This window comes from Narcine bancroftii, chromosome 13 (genome assembly GCF_036971445.1).
Source record: "Narcine bancroftii isolate sNarBan1 chromosome 13, sNarBan1.hap1, whole genome shotgun sequence".
NCBI classification, from domain to species: domain Eukaryota; kingdom Metazoa; phylum Chordata; class Chondrichthyes; order Torpediniformes; family Narcinidae; genus Narcine; species Narcine bancroftii.
This window is the reverse complement of record NC_091481.1, coordinates 75,984,201-76,011,154: the sequence shown is the minus strand read 5'-3', so window position 1 is coordinate 76,011,154 and position 26,954 is coordinate 75,984,201. Positions and strand designations below refer to the sequence as shown.

The window sequence follows — 26,954 nt, the reverse complement described above, 5'->3', positions numbered from 1 at the left end:
TATTTAATGGGGAGAATAAATTGGGATGAGTCAAGCTGAATGCTTGGTGGACAGTACAGACAATGGGCCAAAGACCCTGATTCCCTGCTGTATGACTTGCAGAGAATGAGCACCTGAGCACTTCCACCTTCAAGTTCATAGCCAGTCACACACCACCAATGCTACATCTGAATCCAGAAACTCCCTAACCACCTCTCCATCACACATGATGCAGCAGTTCGAGGTGTTTAATTAAAAATATTGCCTGTCCAGAGATGCCTTTATGGAGGCAAACTCAATATATAAGACAAGGTTGATAGATTTTTATATAGAAGGGGAATAGTAGGCAGAATCTCAAATGGCAATGAGGAAGCGTACAGCTGAGAGTTAGATCAGCACGTTGAATGGTGTAATGATGACAACCTTGCGCTAAGGAGATGTTTGTGGACTTCAGGAGGAAGTCAGGGGAACACGACCCGGTCCTCATCAAGGGCTCAGTGGTGGAAAAGGTCAAGAACGTCAAATTCCTAGGGGTCAACATCTTTGAGGATCTGTCCTGGAGCCTCCATATTGATGCAATCACAAAGAAGGCTCGCCAGTGGCTACACTTTGTGACATGTCTGAGGAGATTCGGTATGTCACCAAAGACTCTCGTCAACCACTACAGGTGCACCGTGGAGAGCATTCTGGCTGGTTGCATCACTGCCTGGTACGGAGGCACTAACTCTCAGGACAAGAATAAACTCCAGGGGGTTGTTAACTCAGCCTGCGACATCACAGGCACCAGACTCCACTCCATCGAGAACATCTACACGAGGCGGTCTTAAAAAAGCAGCCTCTATCCTCAAAGACCCCCACCACCCAGGCCATGCCCCCTTCACTCTGCTACCATCGGGGAAAAGGTACAGGAGCCTGAAGATGAGCACCCAGTGGCACAAGGACAGCTCCTTCCCCTCTGCCATCAGATTCCTGAATAATCAATGAACCACAGACATTGCCTACTTTTCGTGCACGATTTTATTTTTTATAGTAATGTAAGATGGTAATGATATGAATGTTTGCCCTGTGACGCTGCTGCCAAACAACAAATTTCATGACTTGTTCACGATAATAAATTCTGATTCTTAATTAAGTGTATGAAGAAAGATGGGTAGGTGGAGATGAGCCGATCATTAGATCAGCCATGATCTCATTGAATGGCAGAACAGGCTCGATGGGCTGAATGGCCGACTCCTGCTCCTATTTCTTATGTTCTTATATCCTGTAAATGCCAATTCATGATTTAAGATAAACAATTACAGGAACATGCTGTTAATGTACAAGTTGAACGTACTGAAGGACTTATCCCTCCCCAGGCACGTTCTTCTCCCACCAGGGAAAGGTCCCAAGAGTGCAAAAGCACAGGTATAAAGACAGTTCCTTCCCTCTAATTAACCCTATATTCCAACACCTTTCCCCTCCCCTTTCTCTCTTTTCCCCTCCCCATCAGGCTCCTCAATGAACCTCACCACACTGATCTCATGCTGCCCTTGCTATGTACACATTGATTTTTGTGTTGAAACACTATCCTCTGTAATTGTACACTTTCACACTGTCCATGGCTGTATGGATGCAAAAATTGACCTGCCTGATTGCCCATGAAAGAACCTTTCTCTCTGCACCAAGTAGAATATGGCATTAAACTTGAACTTGAAAAAAAAAGCATCCTGCCACTCTATGTATTTCCTATTTAAATTAGCACGAAATGATCATTTACACAATTATAGTGTCAGCGAAATGTGTCCCACATTCGGATGTGTTCATTGGGTTAGATTCTCTCTTCGTTTTCAACAGCTGGCAAGTTAGCGACCTTCCCTTCATCTGAAGCAATGGGTAATTATGAGACGGTTCCTGAGAGAAGGGTGGGGCTTGTGTGATAGACCAACGAATGTTCCAATCAACCTGCAGAGCCATGATCCGTCGGCGAGGATGATTGGCTAATGAGAAGCGGGGAGAGGCGGGATGTTCGCTGAAGGCCTTGCTGGCAGAGAGAAGCCTGCGGCACAGCGTAAGTGTGATTTTGATGATGCAGGGTCTGCGGATAGGGGAGGTGGAGGGGAAGGGAAGGGAAGGGAGGGGAGGGGAGGGGAAGGGAAGGGAGGAGAGGAGAGGAGGAAAGGTGGAGGGGAGGGAAGGAGGAAAGGTGGAGGGGAGGGAAGGAGGAAAGGTGGAGGGGAGGAGAGAAGAGGAGGAAAGGTGGAGGGGAGGAGGAAAGGTGGAGGGGAGGAGAGGAGAGGAGGAAAGGTGGAGGGGAGGGAAGGAGGAAAGGTGGAGGGGAGGGAAGGAGGAAAGGTGGAGGAGAGGGAAGGAGGAAAGGTGGAGGGGAGGGAAGGAGGAAAGGTGGAGGGGAGGGAAGGAGGAAAGGTGGAGGGGAGGGAAGGAGGAAAGGTGGAGGGGAGGGAAGGAGGAAAGGTGGAGGGGAGGAGAGGAGAGGAGGAAAGGTGGAGGAGAGGAGGAAAGGTGGAGGGGAGGAGAGGAGAGGAGGAAAGGTGGAGGGGAGGGAAGGAGGAAAGGTGGAGGGGAGGGAAGGAGGAAAGGTGGAGGGGAGGGAAGGAGGAAAGGTGGAGGGGAGGAGAGGAGAGGAGGAAAGGGGGAGGGGAGGAGAGGAGGAAAGGTGGAGGGGAGGGGAGGAGAGGAGGAAAGGTGGAGGGGAGGGGAGGAGAGGAGGAAAGGGGGAGGGGAGGAGAGGGAAGGAGGAAAGGTGGAGGGGAGGAGAGGAGAGGAGGAAAGGGGGAGGGGAGGAGAGGAGGAAAGGGGGAGGGGAGGAGAGGAGAGGAGGAAAGGGGAGGAGAGGAAAGGTGGAGTGAAAGAGAGGGGAGGGGGAAGGGGGGCAGGTGGAGGGGAGTGGAGGGAGGTGCAGAGAGGGAGGGGGAGACAGAAGAGGAGAAAGGGAAGGGGATGGGGAGAAAGGGGAGGGGAAAGGTGTTGGAATATAGGGTTAATTAATCATAGAAAATATGTAGAATATATGCTTATGTACTATTCAGTTTGTATACATGAATCCAGTACTATGTAACAATTTAATATTTACCTCATAGTGAAGGGAAAGAGTAATGTAAGTAAGGGGCAGCCACAGTATGTAGCAAAGTTGGCTGATTACAGTAGGTTTAGAATTGCCTGCTCCCAAAATACAAAAGAGAGAATAGGTAGGAAACAATTTAGTAGGAAGGTTAAGGGAAAAGGAGGTGTTGATTAGCACAGGAGCCGATGGCCAGACAAGAACAAAGAGAATCCTGACAGAGACTGTCAGAAACAAAGAGAATGGAACAACTCAGTAAGAAGGCAGAAGGAGGTGTTGAGTAGAACAGAAGAACATGGCCAAATGAGAACAAAGAAATAATTAGAAATATCTGGGGTATGAATTGATTTCTGAAATAACAAGATATTCTGGCCTTGAGGATTAAGAAGGGAGCTCTATACCCCCAGATATCTGCAGAGCAGGAAATTACTTGTGATAAATCTTATGCAAGAAATCTAGCAAGGAAAGCCAACTTTTGTTCTGTATGATAATGAGATCTAGCAAAGGAAGCCAACTTTTGTTCTGTATGATAAGGTTGAGCTATATAAACTGTAGAGACTGGACAGTAGAGGTCAGTCTTGGGGAATAGCTCACTGTGCAGGTGACCTATGAACTTACGACTGAACCAGAGTTCTGTTAAGCTTTATTCTTGTGCTGTGTAATAAACGGATTGTTGAACCGAATACCTTCTCCTATCACTTCATTCAACGAGCATGCTGGACTCAGACGACACATAGACTAAATTGAGGGTAGGGTAAAGCCAGAGTCCGACAAAGGGGAGAAAGGAGAGGGGATAGGGGAGAAAGGAGAGGGGATAGGGGAGAAAGGAGAGGGGATAGGGGAGAAAGGAGAGGGGAGAGGGGAGAAAGGAGAGGGGAGAGGGGAGAAAGGAGAGGGGAGAGGGGAGAAAGGAGAGGGGAGAGGGGAGAAAGGAGAGGGGAAAGGGGAGAAAGGAGAGGGGAAAGGGGAGAAACCTCCAGCACCTGGAGTTCCTAAGCGGTCTCCCCTCCAAGTACTGACTAGGCCTGAGCCTGCTTAGCTTCTGGTCAGTACTTGGAGGTGGGAACACCAAGGGAAGGGGAAAGTGAAAAGGAATAGCCTCCATCTTGCCTCAACCGCCATGTTGATTGCACCCCTGGGGTATCCTTGGGTGGTGGGCAGCGTCCACGGCACCTGGTGAAGGAGAGGCCCTGGACTCAGGCAACAGTCAGAGGATGGGGGCAAGTGGGGAGAGTGGTAAAAACACACAGAAATGCTGGAGGAACTCAGCCAGTGCCCATAGGAGGTAAAGATACCTCCTATGGTCAATAGGTGCTGGAGTAGGCCAATTGGCCCGTCAAGCCTATCGGATCATGTCTGATAGGCTCTCTGTGGCAGTGCATTCCACAGATCCAGGTTTCAGGCCTGAGCCCTTCTTCAAGGTATGTAAAAAGTAGGCAGGCGACTGAATTAAAGGCTGGAAGAGAGAGTGGAGGGCCTGAATGGTGGTGAGGGAGGACTGCACCTCTTCACAACCTGTCACCCGTAGGGATTCCATTTTCTTCCCTATCCTCAAGTCCTCCATCTCCGTTGCGCCTGCTCCCAGGAAGGGGTCTTCCATGCCAGATCATCAGAGATTTCCTCATTCTTGAATCAACATGGCTTCCCCTTCACTGCCATCAACTCAGCTGTCACACATATATCCTCCATTACCCACACATCTGCCCTGGGCTCTCTGCCCAATGACAACAGGACTCCCCCTGTGCTCACTCACCACCCCACCAGCCTCCGCATCCAACACATCCTCCTCTGCCATTTCCACCACTTACTATGTGATCCCACTATCAGATATATGTTCCCCTCTCTGCCTTACATAGGGACTGCCTCTTCTGTGACTCTCGTCCACTCATCCCTCTGCATCAACTGTCTCCTTGGCACCTACTTCTGTGACCACCTCTCACACGTCCTCCCTCACCACCATTCGGAACCCCATACAGTTCTTCAAAGTGTCCACTTGTGGTCTCCTCTCTATTGAAGAGATTGACGCAGCTTCATTGAGTACCTCGGCTCTGTCTGCCACAATACCGTGGATCTCCCAGTGGCCACCCATTTCATTTCCCTGTCCCATTCCCTTACTGTACACAATCTCATGCACTGCCAGGCTGAGACCACCTGCAAATTGGAGGAATAACACCTCATCTTCTGTCTGGGCGCCCTCCAACCGGAGGGCATTAACGTTGACCTCTCTGGTTTTTGTTAAAATCCCCCCCCCCCCCATCTTCATCCCTGTCTCCTTTCCTCTAGTTCTCTCTCTCTCTTTCCCACACCCCCCCCCCCCCCCACTTTGTCTCCGTTCACGAGCCAAAACCACTTCTCACCCTCCCCCATATCAGATCCAATTAACACCATTTATCTTTTGTCTGGACCCCCCCTCGCACCACCATTCTTCCCCCTTCCTCTCCCCAGACTTTAATTCATTCACTTTTCACTTATACCTTGAAGAAGGGCTCAGTAATATATCTTTACCTCCAATGGATGCTGTGAGACCGGCTGAGTTCCTCCAGCATTTCTGTGTTTTAAATACAATAACAGTGTCTTCAGACATCCGGGTTTCACACCTGACCTGGGGAGAAGGAGCAGGGGGAGGAGTACAGACCCACAGACAAAAGGTGTTCGTTGGACATGGACGGAATCAGAATTCCGTTCATTGCATGAACTTGTGTCACGAAATTTGTTATTTTTCTGCAGCGATAAAGGAGCAAAATTGCTATAAATTACAATTCTGTGAATACAATATGTAGAAATAAATAATGTGAAAAATGAGGAAAAAAATAGGGCAATGACTGTGGTTCATTGTCCATTCAGAAATCTGATGGCAGAGGGGAAGAGGCTGTTGGATGTTCATCTTCAGGTTCTTGTACCTCCTTCCTGTGGCAGAATGCTGTTGATCTTGCATTAGAAATGAAGCTCTTGCTGTGCAGGTACAAGCAGGAAGATCCATGAGTGCCCTGAGTCTCTCCTCCTGTTCAAGTTGATTATTGTTGATCTCTCTTCAGTTGCATTGAGGGCGGAGTTTTAAAATGAAAGCATCAAATCGCTAGACTTTTTTGCAGGAGCAAAGTCAGATGAAAAAACTCAGCAGCTTGGGCAACATCAGATGGAGAAAATGAATGGTCAAAGATTTCAGCTGGAACCCTTCTTTGAGACTTGAAGGGTTCTCGCCCACAATGTTAATCATTTGGTTTCTCCCACCGAGGTCTTGCTGCTCCAGATTCCAGCATTTACTGCAATCTATTTTATCTTTTTACCATGAGGGAGAAACCCTTGCTGACAGAAGGAGAATATGCAAACTCCACCCAGAGGTTAGGGTTCAAATAGGACTGCTGAAGTAGTGAGGTGCTGGTGAAATGCAAAAGTCTGCAAAATCTGTGAAACGCTGGAGGAATTCAGCAGGTTACGCAGCGTCCAAAGGAGGTAAAGACTCAATCTCCATCCTGCAGACACTAAGATACGAGGATACGGTGGGATGGTTCCCTGAGCAGCCCGTTCAGGTCATCTGGAGGAATGCCTCATCACCAGAGCACCTGGATGTGGTCTGACTGGCAGTGAGAGGAGTCCTCCCAGTCAGATCCTTTCTATACAACCGGAACATCACCCACCACACATGTCCCCAAGATGGCTGTGGTGGATGGAGATGGATTCAAGGATCTTTGTCATGGTTCATCCCCAGCAGCAGCACGACAGAAAACTCTCTGATCTATGGGCTGTTTCTGGAGTTGCACGCAGAGGCCGACATCCAGATCCTTGGTGAAGGATGCACTTTGGTCTGCCAGAAACCGTTGTCGGTCTTCCAGCACACGGAGATGTTGGAGGGGGAATGCTGCTGACTGGCACATTCCGGGCTGCAGGAGTACGTGCTGAGGGACGCACTGAGGTGCAGCTGACACAAGGGTGCTGTGGGGAAGAACCACAGTGTAGAGTCCTCCTGTTACCGGGCATGGAGGGGCTGAGACCAAGGGGAAGTCCCTCAAACAACAGAGGGAGAGAGAAGCGACAAGGTGCCACAGGGGTGGTAACAGTGTAAATAGAATCAAATGTAACACTGCACGATGATGGGTATGTATGGATATGAAAATAAGGCTGGGAACAGATTGAACGGTTTTCCTTTAGTAAATAATTTATTGTGAATAAAGTATTTTCGGTTTTAAAAAAAATTAAAAATTTGCCCCACTGAGACTGCTTGATTTACTGAGCTCCTCCAACAGTTTGTTGGTTACTGCTAAACGGATATGTTGTTGGTAGGTTAATTGGTCCCCAGTGTGTAGGTGAGTTGTGTTGGACTCTGGCTTTAACTTACTCTTAATTTAGTCTATGTGTAGTCTGAGTCCAGCACGTTCTTTGAATGAAGTGATAGGAGAAGGTATTCGGTTCAACAGTCAATTTATTACACAGCACAAGAATAAAACTTAACAGAGCTCTGGGTCAGTCTGTTAGTTCATAGGTCACCTGCCAGTGAGCTACTCCCCGAGACTGACCCCTATTGTCCAGTTGGTTCAGTTTATATAGGTCAACCTTATCATACAGAACAAAAGTTGGCTTCCTTTGCTAGATCTTTTTTGCATAAGCGTTATCACAAGTCATCTCCTGTTTTGCAGATATCTGGGGTGTAGCACTCCCATGTTAATCCTCCTGGCCAGACTATCCCATTGTGTTGATCAGAAATTAATTCATCCCCAGATATCTCTAATCACCATTCTGTTCTTGTCCTGCCAATTTCTGCTGTTCTCTTTAACACCTCCTCCTGCCTTAATCTTCCTCCTAGACTTGTTTTCCATTCCCTTTGTTTCTTACAGGCCATTCTTTGTTCTGATCTGGCCTGTGTCTCCTGTGCTTACTACTCACCACCTCATTTCGTTTGAGCATTCCTCCTAAATTGTTTTATGCATTTCCTCTCCCTGTATTTTGGAGAGACAATTTTGCTCAGCCAACTTTGCTCCCTGCTGTGATTGCCACTTAATCACATTCCTTTTTCCCTGAACCATGCAGTAAATATACACTTATTAATTAATCATTTATTTTATACTGTTTTAACCCCTAGATTCCAACAGTTGCAGAATCTGGGGATAGTTGATGGGAATGTATGGACAGTAAAACTGGATTAATGTAGATAGGCGCTGGACAATCAGCACAGATTTTGTGGGCTGACAGGCCTATTTTTATGCTGCTCTTTAAACAGTGACTGTCCTTTTTGACCCACCTGAGGGTTCAGAAAACACTTGGTGTGGTTAGCGCAACGCTATTACATTGCCAGTGAGCCTGGGTTCAAAATTAGCACAATCCATAAGGAGTTTGTATGCTCTCCCTGTCTGCGTGGACTTCCTCCAGGCACTCTGTTTCCTCCCACCCCTTCAAAATGTACGTTAGGTTAATGGGGGGTACAGTATTTTAACTGTATTTTGAGTCACTTTTTTTTTGAAAACTAAACCATCACTGCATCTGCAGGTTCCTCCCCTCCATGGAGCCACCCAACAGATGAACAATAAGATTATATACAATTAACCCCCCCCCCCCCCCCCAAGTTTACGGATAAAACCTCTGACTGGGGCGACTCTTACTAAGCAGGGATAAGGAGGCACTTGAAGAGAGTCGCCCCAACAGCGAGCAGCATCAACCAGCTCTTCATCCTGCGCGACGCCACTGCAGTTTCACACAACTTTATTCAAACAGCTGCTATGAGCAAAGCCTGACTAAGGGTGGCTGAATATTTGCCCCCATCTTCACCCAAAGGGCTATGTGTTACTTCAGAGAACATTTACTTTCACAATTTTAAACACGTAATTTTTACCAATTATTTTATTTTTTTCAATTTATTTTCCTTGATTTTTTTTTGCCAGTTGCTGGCAAAATTTTAAAAATAAGTAAAGATGGAATCATTTCTGGGAGCACTTCAGTACTCTGTTAGCTTGGCACAAGTTTGTTTCTTTGAATTAGGATATCCAAGCCTACATAGTTATAAACGCAAGTAGTTATGATGTACCTGGTCCTTAATGCATGCTTCATTCTGAGTTGGATGGAATTGCTACCATTTAACTGCCGTCGTGTGCCTGCAGTCCTGTCTTTTAATTGAAGTGACTTTGTGATTCCATTTTAGGTCTGGCGAGAGATGCCACTTCACAAGTACCCACCCAAGATCTGGGCTGCCCTGCGGCTGAAACAAGGGATCCAAGCGCGGCTGCCTGCACATTATCTCCGGTCCCTCCATGAAAAGCAGGAGCCTGTGCCCGTTCATTTTAAGCCGCACGGGGTTAAATATAAGCGGAACCCGCATACTGGGCAACCAGAGCGAGTGCAAGATATTCCAATTCCCCTCTACTTTCCCCCAGAGTCACAGCATGGATTGTGGGGAGGAGAGGGCTACATAAACGGCTTCCGATATGCCAATAATGACAAGGTAGGGAGTGATATCATCCAATAGTGTAAGAGGTTCTAATATTTTCTTGCCTGCTGCTTCCAAGGTGTTGAGAATGTTGACCCATCAGCACCACCCTAAGGTTAACATTCTCTGCCTTAATGTATAATTTCTCCCCAGAATGTCAGAGACTGACAGGGGATTTTACAGGTAAACTATATAAAATGATGTGGGACATTGATAAGGTAGTTATAATTTTTAATCTCAGGGTAGAGGATTCTAAAGTTCAAAGTTTCAGATTTATGGTCAGAGCACATACATGGCATCACGTACAACCCTGAGATTCTTTTACTGTGGGCGAGGCAGAATCACCACTTATTGGTCGTGCAAAAAAAAACTGCACTCAAAAACTTGAAGGCATAGATTTAAGGTGCGATGGGAAAGATTTCAAAGGGTCCCATTGAGCACCTTTAGCTCACCTGAAGGTGGTGGCTGTGTGGAACAAGCTGTAGTCAGAGAGGGTACAGATACAACATTTAATTTGGACAGGTTCATGGATAGGGAAGGTTTAGAAGGATACGAGCCAAAATGCAGGCAGATGGGGACTAGCTCACGTTGACATGGAGTTGGGCCAAGGGCCCAATTTCATGTAGTAAAGCTCAGACTTTGTTCCCATCATTCTTTCTGGGCAGGGTTGTCACTAAGTTCCAGGTGAAGTTCAGGAGACCAGAACAAGAGGAATTTGATAAGGCATGCAGGTGGAATGTTTGAGAGCTGGTGTCTGCAACTCGAGTGAAGCCGCTGCTGTGCAGTTTCGGTCTTTCATTGCCTGCTTAGGGAATGGAAAACCAGAGGTGGGCGATCCTGTGATCATTGGGGGATCAGAGGTGCAGAGGGTCATCAAATTTAAGTTCTTTGGAGTCATTATCTTGGAGGATCATTCCTGGACCCAACACACTAACGGGATCATAAAGAAAGCACGTCAGCACCTCTATTTCCTCAGGAATTTGCGGAGGTTTGGAATGACATCGGAAATCATGGCACATTTCTACAGATGTGTGGCTCAAAATGTGCTGACCAGCTGCATCACAGCCTGGTAATGGGGACACCAATACCCCTGAGTGTAAAACTCTCTAGAAGGTAGTGGACTCAGCCCAGGACATCGCAGGCAAAACCCTCCCGACTATTGAGAACATCTACAGGGAACACTGCTGTCAGAGAGCAATCATCAAGGATCCATGTCACCCAGCACACGCTCTGTTCTCACTGCTATCAACTGAAAAGAGGTGCAACAAGACTCGCACCACCAGGTTCAGGAACAGCTGCTGTCCATATCCCCCACCATCAGACTCCTCAACCACAAACTCAATCAAGGACTCTTTTGCAATTCATTGATTTTTTTTTTCTCTCTGTATTGCACACAGTTTGTTTGCATTGCTTTATTTGTTTACATGTGTACATTGAATACAGTTTTTAGCACCATCAATAAGTGGTCATTCTGCCTCACCCGCAGGAAAAAGAATCTCAGGGTTGTATGTGATGTGATGTATGTTCTCTGACAAGAAATAAATCTGAAAATCTGTTTGTCCCGTCTGCAGCTCTCCACTCGGTTGAGGAAAACATGGAAGCCACAGATCTTTGTGCGAAAGCTTTACAGTGAAATCCTGGACACGACATTCAACATCCCAGTGACAATGCGGACCCTGGACCTGGTGGATGCATCCTACGGCTTCGATTTCTACATCCTGAAGGTCAGAGTCTCTCGGATTTCAGTCGAGCCGTCTGCATGTTTGCTCATTACGGTCCACCCACCCTGTTTGCCCGAGAACTCCTGTTTACATCCTGAAGTCAGGAAAGTTTAGTGGAGTCAAAGTGGCAGGTGGGATCATAGAAATTTCCTGCTCTTTCTTCATAGGAACAATCCAAATTCTCAGTCATCTGTTCTTTAACGATCCTGTTTACTCTTCATTTAGCAACTCCCATGGTCACGGAGGGATACAGCATAGATGCAATCCCTTCAGTCACCTTGCCTTGTACTATCAATCACCCATTTTAAACCAATCCAATCTTATTCAAATTAGATAACATTGGACAATGAAGAGCACTTTTGGGTGCATTTTATGGATTTTAGGCTGCTGATCAGGAAAATCGTCTTAAAATTTTCCTATCACGTACAGTTTTTCAGATATAACCTATTTTTGTGATTTCCTGTCATATTTTAAGTCTTCAAAACCATGAAGTGCAGAGGGAGTCACGTGATGGAGTAGTGGTCCGGACGGTGAACTCCAGCCCTCTCCAGAAAAGTCGGGAAAAACAAAGGAAAACACAAAGGCACAGAAATAAAAGTTACAGAAAAGTGAGTATAAAGGTGGAAAGAAGATGGCGACAAAAAAAGAAAAATCGAAAGCAACGGTAAGAAGAGAGGAAGAGAAGACAAAGGAGGAAAAAGGTGAAGGCCTTACCTGTCCGAAGAGGCCCGCTGCGGAGAGAGAAACCCGCTCCCTCAGGTCGGTAAATAATGGACTACAAAAATGGCTCGCAGAGCCGAGTAAAAGTGCGCAACCGCGCATGAAAAAAAAACACACCGACGGGAGGGGGGGACCAGCTGGGGAGTCGATCTCCACAGCCGGCAACGACAGCTGCAGAACACCTGCAGCAAGAAGAGACCACAGAAGACAATAGAAACAAGAAAGAAGAGGAGGAAAGGGCACCAAAGAAACAACAGATGGTCAACCCAGAGGAAGAAGAAGAGGAAGCGTACAGTGAAATAGAAGAAGAAAAGAAAGGCAAGGTAAAGGATATACTTTCTCTTATTAAAGGATACATGGAGTCATTTAAAGAATGGCAAACACAGGAATTTAATGATTTAAGAAAAAGAATAAACAACACAGAAGAGAAAATGAATAAAATAGAGATGACCTTAACAGAAATGGGAAAGAAAATGGACAAGATGGAAGAGCGGGCAGTAGCCGCAGAAATGGAGGTAGAAGACTTAAAAAAGAAATTGGAGGAATCTAATAAAAAAACTAAAGAGACACAAGAACTACTAGCTCAAAAAATAGATACAATGGAAAATTATAACAGAAGAAATAACATAAAGATAGTGGGCCTTAAGGAAGATGAAGAAGGCAAGAATATGAGGGAGTTTATAAAAGATTGGATCCCTAAGACCCTAGGATGTCCAGAACTACAGCAAGAAATGGAAATAGAAAGGGCACATAGAGTATTGGCCTCTAAACCACAACCACAACAAAAACCAAGATCTATTGTAGTAAAATTCCTAAGATATAGTACAAGAGAAAAGGTACTGGAGAAGACAATGGAAAAAGTAAGAGAGGGCAACAAACCACTGGAGTATAAAGGGCAAAAAATCTTCATTTATCCAGATATAAGTTTTGAACTCCTAAAGAAGAGAAAAGAGTTCAATACAGCAAAGGCGATTTTATGGAAGAAAGGGTATAAATTTATACTAAAGCATCCAGCGGTATTGAAAATATTTATTCCAGGACAACAAAACAGACTATTCTCGGATCCAGAAGAAGCTCGAAAATTTGCAGAACAATTACAAAAATAGACTGAGGGAGGAAGACGGGTAATGAGAGTTAAAATGATCATGATTGATATGTATGTGGGTAAAGACAAAAATAGACTGAGGGATGAAGACGGGTAATGAGAGTAAAAATGATCACGATTGATATGTATGCGGGTAAAGAGGTATAAGAGTGAATAGAGACAATGAGCATACATGAATGTATCTGTACTTAGAGGAAAATATAGATAGTATAGACAAGAATTAATAAGGGAAGGTAATGGAATAGAGAGAATAAGGAGGGAATTAAAAGAGTGACCTTTGTGACATATGAAAAGTGAAATCTTTTCTGGGGGGGGCGGGGTGGGGGGAAATAGCGGTCACTGCAAAATCAGTTGACGCTTGAGAGTGGATTCGCAAATCCAAATGGAGAGGGGAGATGTGGTTGTCCGACAAGGGATAAAGGACAACTCAGGAGGGGAAGGGGAGATTGGGGATAAATAAGATAGAAATAGGAGAATAAGGAAAATGTTGGATGTTGTAGGAATGTTGTCTTATAAAGAGTTGAAAATAAGAAAACAGAAATGGAAAAGGAGGAAAGGTAATGATGGAAAAACGGAAAGAGAAGATAAACAAAATATAAAAGGGCTACGCTGAACTATATGACTTTAAATATTAATGGAATACATAACCAAATTAAAAGGAAGAAACTACTAAATTTAAATGAATAAATGGATTCCATTAGAAAAAATAACATATAGGTTAAGAAATAATATTGAAATATTCGAACAAGTATGGGAGCCTTACATTAAATACAATAGCGAAAACCTACCGGGGACAAACATTACCTAAGTTGATGGAAGGAGAAGGAAAGAAAAGAATGGACTCAGTAGAATTTCTGGTGTATTTTTGTTGAATGACAACATTGTCTGACTGGCTTAATGCAACCTAGATTGTATACCTAAAATGGATGAGAGGGGGGGTGGGGGGGTGGCTTGGGAGGAGGGGGGGGGGGAGAAAAAGTCACTGTATATGTGTGAAAAAGAAATAGTGTATATCATGGCTAATGTGATTTATGGTGTGAAAAATAAAAAAAATTTAAAAAAAAAAACCATGAAGTGCCACATGTCGGTGAAAATTCATTTTCTGCCTTCGCACTTCGACACCTTCCCCGCTGATCTTGGTGTAGTCAGAGACGAACACAGTGAAAGGTTTCACCAGAGCATTGCAATTGTAGAAAAGCAGGATCAGGGCCACTGGAATCCATCAGTGCCAGCCAACTATTGTTGGACAGTGACAGAGAGGCATCAGATGCAGAGTACAAACTAAAATCAGCAGCAAAACATTGTTGGATCAGTTGAACTAACACTGTGTTTAAACATGCGAAATTCAATAAAAGGTAATTTAATGTTTCTCCAACTTCCCATGTGATACAGCAAATCTGAAATGATCTCTGTGTTCATCTTGAAGTTGTCTATCATAATCCCCAATTTATTTTCAGGAAGCAAACCTTTTGAGGGGAAAAAAATGTTGTCCCATGTTATTACAGCACAGTTTGCCTAGTCCCACTGACCTTCACCCAGTCCATACCCATGAACCTGTCCAAATTATTCTTAAATAATAAAGGAAAAAAAATGTTGTCCCATGTTATTACAGCACATTTTTCCTAGTCTCACTGACCTTCACCCAGTCCATACCCATGAACCTGTCCAAATTATTCTTAAATAATAAAGGAAAAAAAATGTTGTCCCATGTTATTACAGCACAGTTTGCCTAGTCCCACTGACCTTCACCCAGTCCATACCCATGAACCTGTCCAAATTATTCTTAAATAATAAAGGAAAAAAAATGTTGTCCCATGTTATTACAGCACATTTTTCCTAGTCTCACTGACCTTCACCCAGTCCATAACCATGAACCTGTCCAAATTATTCTTAAATAATAAAGGAAAAAAAATGTTGTCCCATGTTATTACAGCACAGTTTGCCTAGTCCCACTGACCTTCACCCAGTCCATACCCATGAACCTGTCCAAATTATTCTTAAATAATAAAGGAAAAAAAATGTTGTCCCATGTTATTACAGCACAGTTCGCCTAGTCTCACTGACCTTCACCCAGTCCATACCCATGAACCTGTCCAAATTTTTCTTAAATATTAAAATAGAGCCTGCATTCACCACTTCAGCTGGCAGCTCGATCCATACTCCCACCCCGCTGGCTCCACGTTCTCATCAACCCTCCCCAGAGTCTACCAATCACCACACACCAGGAACAATTTACAACATGCAATTAACCTTCCAGCCCTTAGCAAGAAGCTGGGGCACTGAGGGGGAAATCCAAGCAGGCACAGGGAGAAGGTGCAATGTCCACACAGACCACACCAGGAATCAGGATTGAACCCAGGTATCTGGCGCTGCGAGGCAACAGCTGTGCCATTGAAAATTCAGATGTCAGATCACATCTGATTTGATGTGTAACTACATAAGGCATCCTTTTCCCATCCAGGCTCGTCCCAGGTTACGATCAGCTGACTTGTAGACATCCGTAGATATGATTGAGCAATCATAATATTGTTAAATTTAAGTCTGAAGTGCATACACACAGTTGTTCCTAATCATTAGTCATTGTTTTTATTAGTTTTATGCGGTTTTAATGCCATTCATTACAATACTACAGAAATCTGGTTACCTTTTCGAGTACAGTCATGTGTCGCTTAACGTCCACGATACGTTCTGTGAAATAGGATGTTACGTGATTTGGACATGGTGCAGACACCATATTGTATACTTAGTGAAGTAATGTACAGTATGGGATACTATAGTTTATCCGTATTGACTAAATAGCCAAGATATTGTATACATACAGAACTGTATTTCAGCTAATATATCTGGCAAGGTAATATATGGGTTCAATAGGTTAATCCTGTTCTGGACTGTAGACAATAATAATAACACATTGTAAATATAGGCTAATATGTAATCTGTATTTACCACACTTGGAGCTTGAAAAACCTACAGATGCTAGAAATCTGAAATTTAAGCAGAAAATATGGTGTGACACGGTTTGTGTAGTGGTCAGTGCACACTATTACTGAATTCGAATCCGGCGCTAAGGAGTTTGTATGTTCTCCTCGCACCTGCGTGGGTTTCTTCCAGCTGTACTGGTTTCCTCTCACGCTTCAAAACGTATGGGGGTTGTACGTTAATTGGGGTAGTTGGACCGCACAGGCTCGTGGGCAAGGAAGACTTGTTACTGTGCTGTATGTCTAAATTTAATTTAAAATGGTGGAAACAGGACAGGTATTATATGTAAAAAGGGAAACTTAAGTTAACATTTCAGGTCAGATATCCTTCAACTGGGAAAGAGAGAAAATAAAACTTAGTTGATATTACGAGCACTTTTTGGGAATTTCAGAGAAGTCACTTTCTCTGTCTGTTTCAGAGGCAGCCATCTTTAGGCCCATCCAGATCTATAGGCCCATTCAGATCTATAGGCCATCTCTAGGCACATTCAGATCTATAGGCCCATTCAGATCTATAGGCCATCTCTAGGCACATTCAGATCTATAGGCCCATTCAGATATATAGGCCATCTATAGGCCCATTCAGATCTAGAGGCCCATGCAGATCTATAGGCCCATTCAGATCTATAGGTCATCTATAGGCCCATGCAGATCTATAGGCCCATTCAGATAAGGCAAAAGTCCAAATGTAAAGGTGGAGAATGTCCGCCAAAACACGTAACCTCTCTGAATGTGCGGAGGCTGTCTCCGAAGGGATAATCGATCTGAATATACAGCCGTGCTAAGCAGCTGTTTAGGAGTGGCAGGGTAGCGGAGGTCAGCGGGGCAGTCGAGACAGCGGGAGCCATTGGGGCAGCGGGAGCTGTCAGTGGGGGCTGGCGGGGCAGTCATGACAGTGGGAGCTGGCGGGAGCTGTCAGCGGAGGCTGGCAGGGCAGCGGGGACTGGCGATACAGCTGGGAGCTTCTGGGCATTCGGGGCAGCGGGATTTGTCAGCAGGGGCAGTTAGTGAGGGCTGGGACAGCCACACTGGGCCGCTAACTGCGGCTCAAAACACAGAGCAGTTCCAGCTGCCTGGGGGATTATGGGTAGAGAAGACGGCCATTGCTCTGCTGCGTTTTTATGACAGATGGCGCTGTGGCACCAGTCTCCCCGCCTCCTTTGGCTCCAGAGGGTGCTAAGAGGTGCCTCTGGATATGAATGGGATGCTGGAGCAGCATTTTAGGGCGCTGTCTGAAAGGTAAATTCTTAGTTTTCCATCCGCTATTTAGCCGGCCTCAAGGCGGAGGCCTGACTTGAAATGCCCTTATGATAGCGGCTCTTATTTTCTCTTTTCATGGCCATGACCCGACCTGCTGGGAATAACTTTGCCATTTGCAAGCTATTATGCTGTTTTTTGTATGTAATATCACCTTCTAACTGACCTCATTAACACATTTAGCAGAGGATTTAAATCAACAACCACCCTGCCCTTACCCGGTCACTGATATTCCCTTTTCTGCAATTTAAAAGGAGCTTGTTTAATCACATCCCTTTCTGTCCATGAATGCCACCTGCCCTGCTGAGTCTCTCCAGGTTCTCATTGCTTATTTATTCTCATTCCCAGTTCTGATAAGGTCTTTTGACCTGAAGGTTAACTCTGCATTTCTCTCTGCAAGCGCTGCCTATTATAAATTTAAATTTTAAATGTACACATACAGCATGGTAACAGGCCCTTCCAGTCCACGAGCCCGTGCCGCCCAACCCCCCGTATGTTTAGAAGGGTGGGAGGAATCTGGAGCTCCAGGAGGAAACCTATGCAGGCTTGGGGAGAATGTACAAACTCCTTATGGACGGCGCCAGATTCGAACCTGCGTTGCTGGTGCTGTAAGAGCGTTGCACTAACTGTGACACCGACCATGACGCCTCTAACTGCTACGCTCGCCGGATGGGTCATTCTGGATTAGGTGCTTCAGGCACCATTTGAGGAACATTACCTTTCAACCCAATCAGCATTTATTTTCTTGCCACCTGATCCTTAGACACCGAAGGTCGACCTGAATTCAAACCTGGGGATGAACCTGAAACGTGCGATGCTGCAGAGGCTTGCTCGCAAGGACACAGAGCTTTACCCTGATGATCCAATCAAACGAGAGCGCATTTACGAGAAATACAAGGTGCGGTGTCAAACCTGAGATGTGCTTGCTTGAGTGTGATGTTCAGGTGAAGGGGCGACAGAAATTGGGGGTGGTCCTGCTTCAGGTTAAGGCAAAAATTGAAATCACAAGGGGGGTCTGATGGATCTTTAGCAGATCCGTGGCCCAAGAACACAGTGGCACATCTCGTAGAGCTGCATCCTCCGCTCCAGTTCAATCCTGACCTTGACTGATGTGTGCAGAGTTTGTTAATTGTGTCTCTCTCCGTTTTCCATTTTCCCTCTACCCCCTTTCACCGAGCCAAATTAAATTCTCACCCTTCCTCTCATCATACCCAATTAATACTTTTTGTCTATTAGTCTGGACTCCTCCCTCCCCCCATTTTCCCCATTTCTCTCCCCAGTCTTTATTCAGATTCTTTGTTTATATCTTGAGGAGGGGCTCAGGCCCAAAATATTGGTAATATATCTTCACTTCCTATAGACACTGTGAGATCAGCTGAGTTCCTCCTGCATTTGCTTGTTAATTTTGGGAGCTAGCCAAAAACAGGCCATTTCGGCCCATGGGTCCCTGCTGCCCATTTACACCCAATTAATCTACACCCCCAGTATGTTTCGAACGGTGGCAGGAAACTGGAGCCCCCGGGGAAAACCCATGCAGGCATGGGGAGAACATGCAAACTCCTCACAGACAGCACGGGACTCGAACCCTGGTCCTGATTGCTGGCACTGTAAAGGCGTTGCGCTAAAAACGACGCCAAACAGGCTGCCTTGATATGTCCTGCGAGATACTTTAGAAATTACTTCAAGGCTTTTGAAGGAGCTTGCACAGGCAGCAAGGGTTGAATGCAGTGCCTCCCTTCCATGCTCAATATTGTGCTGTTAAACTGACGCAAGTCTCTGTTACGCTACAGGCGTTTGTGATTCCCGAAGAGGAGGCAGAGTGGGTCGGCCTGAGTCTCGAGGAAGCTGTGGAGAAGCAGAGGCTGTTAGAGAAAAAGGTGACGCGGATTTTAACTCAACCCTGTTTCGATTGCTGTACCCGATTTTCCAAAAACACCGAGATTGGAAACTGCTGTAGTGGAAGCGGGGTGTTGGCCTAGTCTGTAGGGGAATCAACAGGAGCAGGATGGACCAAATAGTCTTCCTCTGTATCATGCTTTCTGTAAAGAGGAAGTCCCAATCCCTTTGTAAAGAATTTCAAAACCAGGTTCCCTCAGTAAAGTTCAATCGATTCATTTCCATGTTGGAGATACAGCAGTATAAAACCAGGCCCTCAACCTGACTCATTTATCTGCTTCCCTCCATTCTCTTTGGAAGGCTCATGTTTAACGTACTACATGAATTATGTTACAAAGCCTCATGTATTCCGATTTGTGGAGGACAGCAAGCCAACTTGGTATCTCATTTGCATCCAAGTCTTACCAAGGTAGAACGTGCGAGGTAAAAGGTGTGATGGAACAGAGGAATCAGTGAATACAGACTCATAATTCCCTGAAAGTGGTGCCTCAGGTAGATTGGGTTATAAAGAGAGATTTTGGTGCATTGGCCATCATAAATCAAAAGTATTGAGTCCAGGAGTTGGGATGTTATGGTGAGGTTGTATAAGGCATTGGTGAGGGGAGTATTGTGTGCAGTTCTGGTCGCCAAACTACAGGAAGGAGATCAGTAAGACTGAAAGGGTGCAGAGAACATTTACTAGGATGTTGCTGGGTATTCAGGTAATGAGTTACAGGGAAAGATTGAACAGGTTAGAATTTTATTCCTTGGAGTGTAGAAGAATGAGGGGAGATTTGTTAGAGATTAACAAAATTATGAGGGGAATAGACAGAAGATTAGGAGAGATTAAGATGTGAGGACATGACTTTGGGGTGAAGGGGGAAAGGTTTAGGGGGAACATTAGGGAGACCTTCACTCAGAGTGGTGGGAGTGTGGAACAAGCTGCCACTTGATGTGGTAAATGCAGGCTCACTTAAGTTTAAGAATAAATTGGAGAGCTACATGGATGGGAGCAATCTGGAGGGTTATGGAATGGGTGCAGGTCAGTGGGACTATTTCAGCACAGACTAGAAGGGCCAAATGGCTTGTTTTTATGATGTAGTGTTTTGTGGTTCTACAGATCATTCTTGACCTTCTGAGTATTTGCAGAATTTTCTGTTATAACCTCAGATTTTCAGCATTTAGAGTTTTTTTTCTTGATTTTCAAATATGTTATTAACGTTGCCATTCTCAATAGGGCACCTGGCTCTGTCCGCTGCAATAGCAGGAATCTCCCAGTGGCCACCCTTTTCAATTCCCTGCTCCATTCCCTTGCTGACATGTCTGACTATGTTCTCAGGCACTGCCAGACTAAAACCACCCACAAATTTGAGGAACAATATCTTATCTTCTGCCTGGATACCCTCCAACTGCATCGACCTCTCCGGTTTCCGTTTAAACCCCCTCCCCATCTTTCCCCCCCCCCACTATCTCCTTTCCCCCAGCTCTGTCTCTCTCTCTCGCTCTATAGGCCCTTTCAGGTGGACCCTCCGTCTTGAGGGTGGTGGCAGGAGTGGATCTTAACCTGCAGACTCATCTTTCAAGTGACATGCCTAAAAGGCTGCTTGCGGCATTGCCTAGTCCACCTGAAAGGGCCTCTGTTCATATCCAGAGGCACCTCATGGTGCCTCCGGATCTGATGGAGGCGGGGCAACTGGTGCCACAGCGCCACCATAAATATGTCGCATAGCAATGGCCGTCTTCTCTACCCATAATCCCCCATGCAGGTGGAACTGTTTCCCACAATAGTTCCAGCCGTGTGGGGGATTATAGGTAGGGAAGACTGCCATTGTTATGCAGTGTTTTGAGCCACAGAGAGCAGCCATGGTGCAGGAGTGGCGCTCCACCGCCCCCGTTTCTCCCTCCCGAAGGAAGGTTAGCATCGGTGCCTCGGAGGTGCTTCTGCTGCATTCAGAGGAGTGTGCCTTTAGCCGCAAGGCGGGGGGGGGGGGGGATTTATACGGCTTTACAAGGGAGTGTTCAGGCCACCTGAAAGGGCCTTATGTCTCCTCCTTTCCCTCTGACTCATTTCACAGATCCAAAATCAATTCACACCTTTCCTCTTATCATGTCCAATTAACACCTTTTGTTTGTTGGTCTGGACTTGACCCCCCTGCCATTCTCCCCACTTTCTCTCGACTTTAATTAAGATGCCTGCCTGATTTTTGAACATACCTTGAAAAAGGCATTAATGATTTGGATGGTGGGGTGGTAAATTTGGTGAGTAAATATGAAGACGATACAAAAATAGGAGGTGTTGTGGATAGTGAAGAGGGTTTTCAAGGACTGCAGAAGGATTTGGACTGTTTGGAAAAGTGGGCTGAAAGGTGGCAGATGGAGTTTAATGTAGATAAGTGTGAGGTGCTTCATTTTGGGAAGAATAATCAAAACAGGACATATGCAGTGAAGGGGAGGGCATTGAGGAATGCAGAGGAACAGAGGGATCATGGAATAATGGTTCATCGTTCCTTGAAGGTGGATTCCCATGTAGATAGGGTGATGAAGAAGGCTTTTGGTATGCTGGCCTTTCTAAATCATAGCATAGAATATAGGAGCTGGGAGGTGATGTTGAGACTGTTCAAGGCTTTGGTGAGGCCAAATTTGGAGTATTGTGTGCAGTTCTGGTCTCCAAATTATAGGAAGGATATAAATAAGGTTGAGAGGGTGCAAAAATGTTGCCTGAATTGGAGTATCTAGAATACGGAGAAAGATTGTGTAGACTGGGACTTTATTCGTTGGAGCATAGAAGGTTGAGAGGGGATTTGATAGAGGTATTTAAAATTATGAAGAGAATAGATAGAGTAGATGTGAATAGGCTCTTTCCCCTGAGGGTAGGGGAGATTGGTACAAGTGGTCATGTTAAGGATTAGGGGGCAAAACTCCTAATACAAGAGGATGCTTCTTCACTCAGAGAGTGGTGGCTGAGTGGAATGATTTTCTGGAAGAAGTAGTTGCGGCAGGGTCAATCCTGTCATTTAAGAGATGAGTACATGGATGTGAGGGGGTTGGAGGGTTATGGGCATGGGAGTGGGTAGGTGGAACTAGTGGAGTTTCACATAAATCGGTGCGGACTAGAAGGGCCGACATGGCCTGTTTCTGTGCTGTAAACTGTTAGATGGTTATAAGGGCTCTTCTCCTGTGGACACTACGAGACTAACTGAGTTCCTCCAGCATTTCTGTGTGTCTTTATTTCAACAGGCCTGGTTTAGGAGATAGCGTTAGCTGCGATCTATTACAGGCTTGAATTGGCCTCCTGTCGCTGTGTGGAACTCTTATCTTCAGCTGGTTGAAGGCGGTGCTGGGCACAGGAATAATTGGTAGAGTGTGAGATACCACCACTGAATGATGTTACATCATTCTGGCTGGGGCCAGAAAGAGATGTCTCAAACATTTGTTCCTTGAGGGCTGATGAATGTTGGAGAAGGTCCACATAGGACACATTGCAGTTGGATAAGTGGGTTAGATGGCTCATCCACATAGTGTGTTTAAAACGTGCTTGAATTTGTCACAGCATCCCCCTGTGTCACACAGAAAATGAAGCTTGATTAAGTTAGAGCACTTTTTATTTTTAAAGCTATCTATTCTATGCCTTGGCCATGTTTATTTTTTTGATGAGAATTATTTAGCGTATAATTCATGTGTAATAGTCGAATATTTAGGCCAATTTTGGGGATAAAATTTGGGGGTTCGATTTTACCTGCATTATTCGGGGTGTCAGGTGCTTGGATGGGCGGGCAGGCAGCTGGGACCGGATGTTAAGACTGAGTTTGGGGTGTCGGGAGCTCAAATGGGCGGGTTTGCCGGGGCGTCGGGAGCTCAGATGGGCGGGCGGCCAGGGTGTCAGGCTCTTGAATGGGTGGAGGCCAGGGCGTCAGGAGCTCGGATGGGTGGGTGGCCAGGACCAGGTAGCAAGTGCGAATTTGGGGCACCTGGTGTTCGGATGGGCAAGTGACAGACAACGGAAGTCGGTCACAGAGTTGGGAGCTGAGATGGGCAGGTGGCCAAGGCCAAAAAATATGTGGAAAATACCAGATATTTAGGCCAAAAATAGGGAATCGACCTTTACACAGTATCGACTATTATACATGTATATATGGAATGTTTGGCATGGCACTGTATGGTTTGAGAGAGACAACGAATTGAGACACAATCTATGGGCATGGCTTGGCATGTTTGCTTTAGATTTTATTAACATTTTCTGATGGCAAATTTTGTAATGTTACTCATCCAGGGACAAAACCTATGCTATCTATCCCCATGCAGAGTACAACTGGAGTTACCATCTTTCGGATGAGGCATCAATCTGAGCTCTTGCCACAGTCATACAGCAAAGGAACAGGCCCTTCAGCCCTTCATATCCATGCTGGCCATCACCTACTTTACACTAATGTCATTTAACAACACTGGGACTGGAATGTTGTGAGAATCTCTGCCTCCACTACCTCATCAGGCAGAATGTTTCCAGTTTCCAAGTACCATCTAGGTGCTCAGTCTTGCATTGCTCTCTGTGCTAATTCACTGCATGTGGCTTGTTCTTTTACACATTGACGATTGCAAAGTAGGAAACATTTAACTTGTCAATCATTGTGCTCTGGCTGCCAAGGCCATTTTCTGTTCTCGAGATTAAAAGGGGAACAGCTGTCCTGAATGATGTGCTGACATTAGAAAACAGCTGGATGAAAACTGAGTAGATGCAGAAAAGTTGTTTCCCATGGTGGGAGAGACCAGGGCAAGAGGGCACAACTTCACGATTGAAGGGCGTCCGCTTAGAACAGAGATGCGGAGGGATTTCTTCAGCCAGAGGGTGGTAAATCTGTGGAATTTGTCGCCACAGGCAGTTGTGAAGGCCTGATAATTGGGTTTATTTAAGGTAGAGGTTGATTGGTTCTTGATTAGCCAGGGCATCAAAGGTTATGGGGTGAAGGCCGGGCAGTGGGGCTGAGTGGGAAAATGGATTATGATTATATGGCAGGGAAGACTTGATGGGCTGAATGGCCCATTTTTATTCCTATATCTTATGGAATAATATATTTTCTTTAGGACCCAGTGCCGCTGCTCAAAGTTTACACCGAGGAACTTGTCAAGCAGCTCCTGGAGAAACGACTGTCGGAACCAGTGATCGTAGAAAAGAAGTCATAACCCAGCACAGGGCTCTTGAAAATGATGGAGCAATGGGTTGTGTGCCCAGTGAGACATCTGTTGAGCAAAAGCTACAGCCTGACAGATGAATCTGTCGCAAAGGGTACTGGTTAACTTTACAAAATCTTCCTCATAGCTACCTGTGATAGCTGAACACGAGTCTTTATAATGGGTGTAAGATGGGCTATTCACCGTGTTCTGTGGGATTTCTAGATGACCTATCCCAGGACAAGAAGCTTAATGGTTTGACTATGTGGCTGTTCCACTGAATAACCGAAGGATTGATTTGAATTCATTTTGAACATCCAGTGATGCAAATCTTCATGCAAACAAAAACCGCAGAAATGTCATTCTAAATACAAGAAAATCCCCGGTATCCGGAATTCAAGCAACTGGCAAAAAAAATAATCAAGGGAATAAATAAATATTAAAATAAATGAGGAAAAAATAAAAATGGAACTAAATTTTTGAAATAAATGTTCTCTGAAGTAACGCACAATCTCTTGGCGGAGATGGGAGCAAGCATTCACCCTGCGGAGCACCCCGGCCGTGCCCCACTGACGGCAGCTGTTTGAATAAAGTTTCGATAGAGTTGTGTTTGAATAAAATGGCGGTGCCCAGGGTGAACAGCCGGCCAATGGTGCTAGGTTGACTCTCCAAAAGTGTCTCCCTATCCTTGCCTTGTAAGAGTCTATTAGGCTTGGGGAAGATGGGAGGTGGGGGGGTGGGGGGGGTGTTCATGATGACAGCAGCATGGTTACCACAACGTTACAGAGCCAGCGACCCGGGGTTCGAATTTAAATTTAAATTTTGCAAGTTTTATGTAAAGTTCACTTTACATAATTAAGTACTACAATTCTAATTTTTTTTCCAAATGACTTGACATTTTGCCACTGTCTTTTGTCTTTTAAACTGTTCATTCTTAATGCAGCTGTAATAGTTAGGGCATCGTAAGTGTGTGCCTCAGGCAACCAGAAAATGTGCTTATCTGGCATCCACAGTCCCCACAGGTGCCAGACACTGAGGGGTTTACTGGCGTGCAAGTCAGCGATTACTGTTTGTATAAAGCAAATAGCCTTGATCACAATTTTTCACTGCACTTTTGTCATTTAATTTTATTAAATGTCAACCATGGTTTGACTTCCAAAGGTGACAGGCTCAAGTAGCACTCTAAAACCATGATCCAGACTGACAATCGTGGTAGGGTACTGAGGGCAAACTTTAGCATTAAAAGGACCTGGGCAGCGATCTCTCATTTTCCTCTCTGATGTGTACAGCGATACAGTGAAAGGTTTCATTTGGCATGCTACACAGCATCTTGGGAAAGGTCTCCACCCTCAGGCATCATTGGATCCATTGAGAAAGTTCGCAGAAAACAGGAACAAGACAAATCACGTCGATAGTAGCTTTAACACGAGGGGCATATCAAGTTAAAAATGTAAAAACAGCTACGGCTCCCCTGATGGGAATCTGACATGGCTGTTGCTCCAGTCACACCCCAGGAAATGTCCTAGCTCTGGTCTGGTCCTTTCTCTCTCTCTCTCTCTCTCTCTCTCTCTCTTTCCTCTCTCTCTCTCTCTCCCTCCCTGTGGTGTCCCAGCCTCCAACCCCAAAACAGCTCGTCTTGGTTTCCACAGCTGCCTCTCCTGCCTTCACTGCAGTCCCCTGGATGAAGCTTCTGTCTTCTACCCCTTAGCACTCTTGGTGTGATCCCCTGGATGAACTGTGATGTCCTGATTTGTAGAACATTGCAGCACTGTACAGGCCCTTTGGCCCACAATGTTGAGCTGTCCTATATATACCTAACCCAAAAAAACCACCCTCTACCTCGTAACTCTTGATTTTTCTAACATCCATGTACCTAAGGGTCTCTTAAATGTCCCTAACTTCCCCTCCATCACAACCCCTAGCAATGCATTCCAGGCACCCACAACTCACTTACCCCTGATGTCTCCCCTAAAGCGTGTAAGGCGAAAAGTACTCCCACTCATAAGAAGAAGAAAAGCACCAAGAAAATGCATCCTGGAGCTGCAGGAATGGAAGGCAACTGTGAAATGGAGGAATCTTCAGATGAGCAGGCTGAATCGACTTCAAGTGACGGTGAGGTGAGATCCCCTGTGATAGCTCAATTGACTGTAAAGTTTGGGGGATGTTATGGACTGGAACAGTCGACTACGAAGGGGGAGGCGAATGGTGAGACTCTTGATTGTCTAATAGACTCGGGGAGTACTGACAGCTACGTCCACGAGAAAGTTGCCAGTCTTAAATTTGCGGAGATATCCAGCGACTATAGAATTAGCCCTTTCAACCTGCCCATTGCCCTGTGGGTTGTAGCTTGTGGTGCGGCTGGTGGCAATCCCTGTGGCATCTTCTCCCGCACGTTACGTGGACTTGAACTTAAACATCCTGCAATTGAAAAAGAAGCCCAGGCAATCATTGAAGCTGTTCACTACTTGAGACACTTTCTAGCCGGCAGAAAATTTACTCTTGTCACTGATCAGAAATCTGTAGCCTACATGTTCAGTACTAAACACAAAAGTAAAATCAGGAACGATAAGATGGCACGCTGGCGAATAGAACTCTCAACTTATAATTATGAGATCCAGTCCAGACCGGGCAGGTTAAACGATCCCTCTGACGCATTGTCACGATCTGCTGCTGGTGCTCA

At 45.5% G+C, this 26,954-nt stretch overlaps 1 protein-coding gene across 2 annotated transcripts; it reads left to right on the top strand.

Annotated features, from left to right (window-relative positions):
* Nucleotides 1–1,919: 1,919 nt before the first annotated feature.
* Nucleotides 1,920–24,750, top strand: mrpl28 (mitochondrial ribosomal protein L28). 2 transcript variants are annotated; one of them, XR_011348076.1, is made up of 7 exons: nt 1,920–2,026; nt 9,168–9,467; nt 11,024–11,176; nt 17,997–18,131; nt 19,024–19,110; nt 23,411–23,630; nt 24,188–24,273. XR_011348076.1 is itself a non-coding variant. In XM_069908833.1 (6 exons), exons 2-6 carry the CDS (start codon nt 9,180–9,182, stop codon nt 24,284–24,286), a joined length of 762 nt encoding a protein of 253 aa, XP_069764934.1. In that variant the 5' UTR covers nt 1,921–2,026; nt 9,168–9,179; the 3' UTR covers nt 24,287–24,750. The 2 variants fall into 2 exon arrangements, 1 of the variants encoding a protein (XP_069764934.1); XM_069908833.1 differs by lacking the exon at nt 23,411–23,630 and having other exon boundaries at nt 1,921–2,026; nt 24,188–24,750.
* The last annotated feature ends 2,204 nt before the right edge of the window (nt 24,751–26,954 follow it).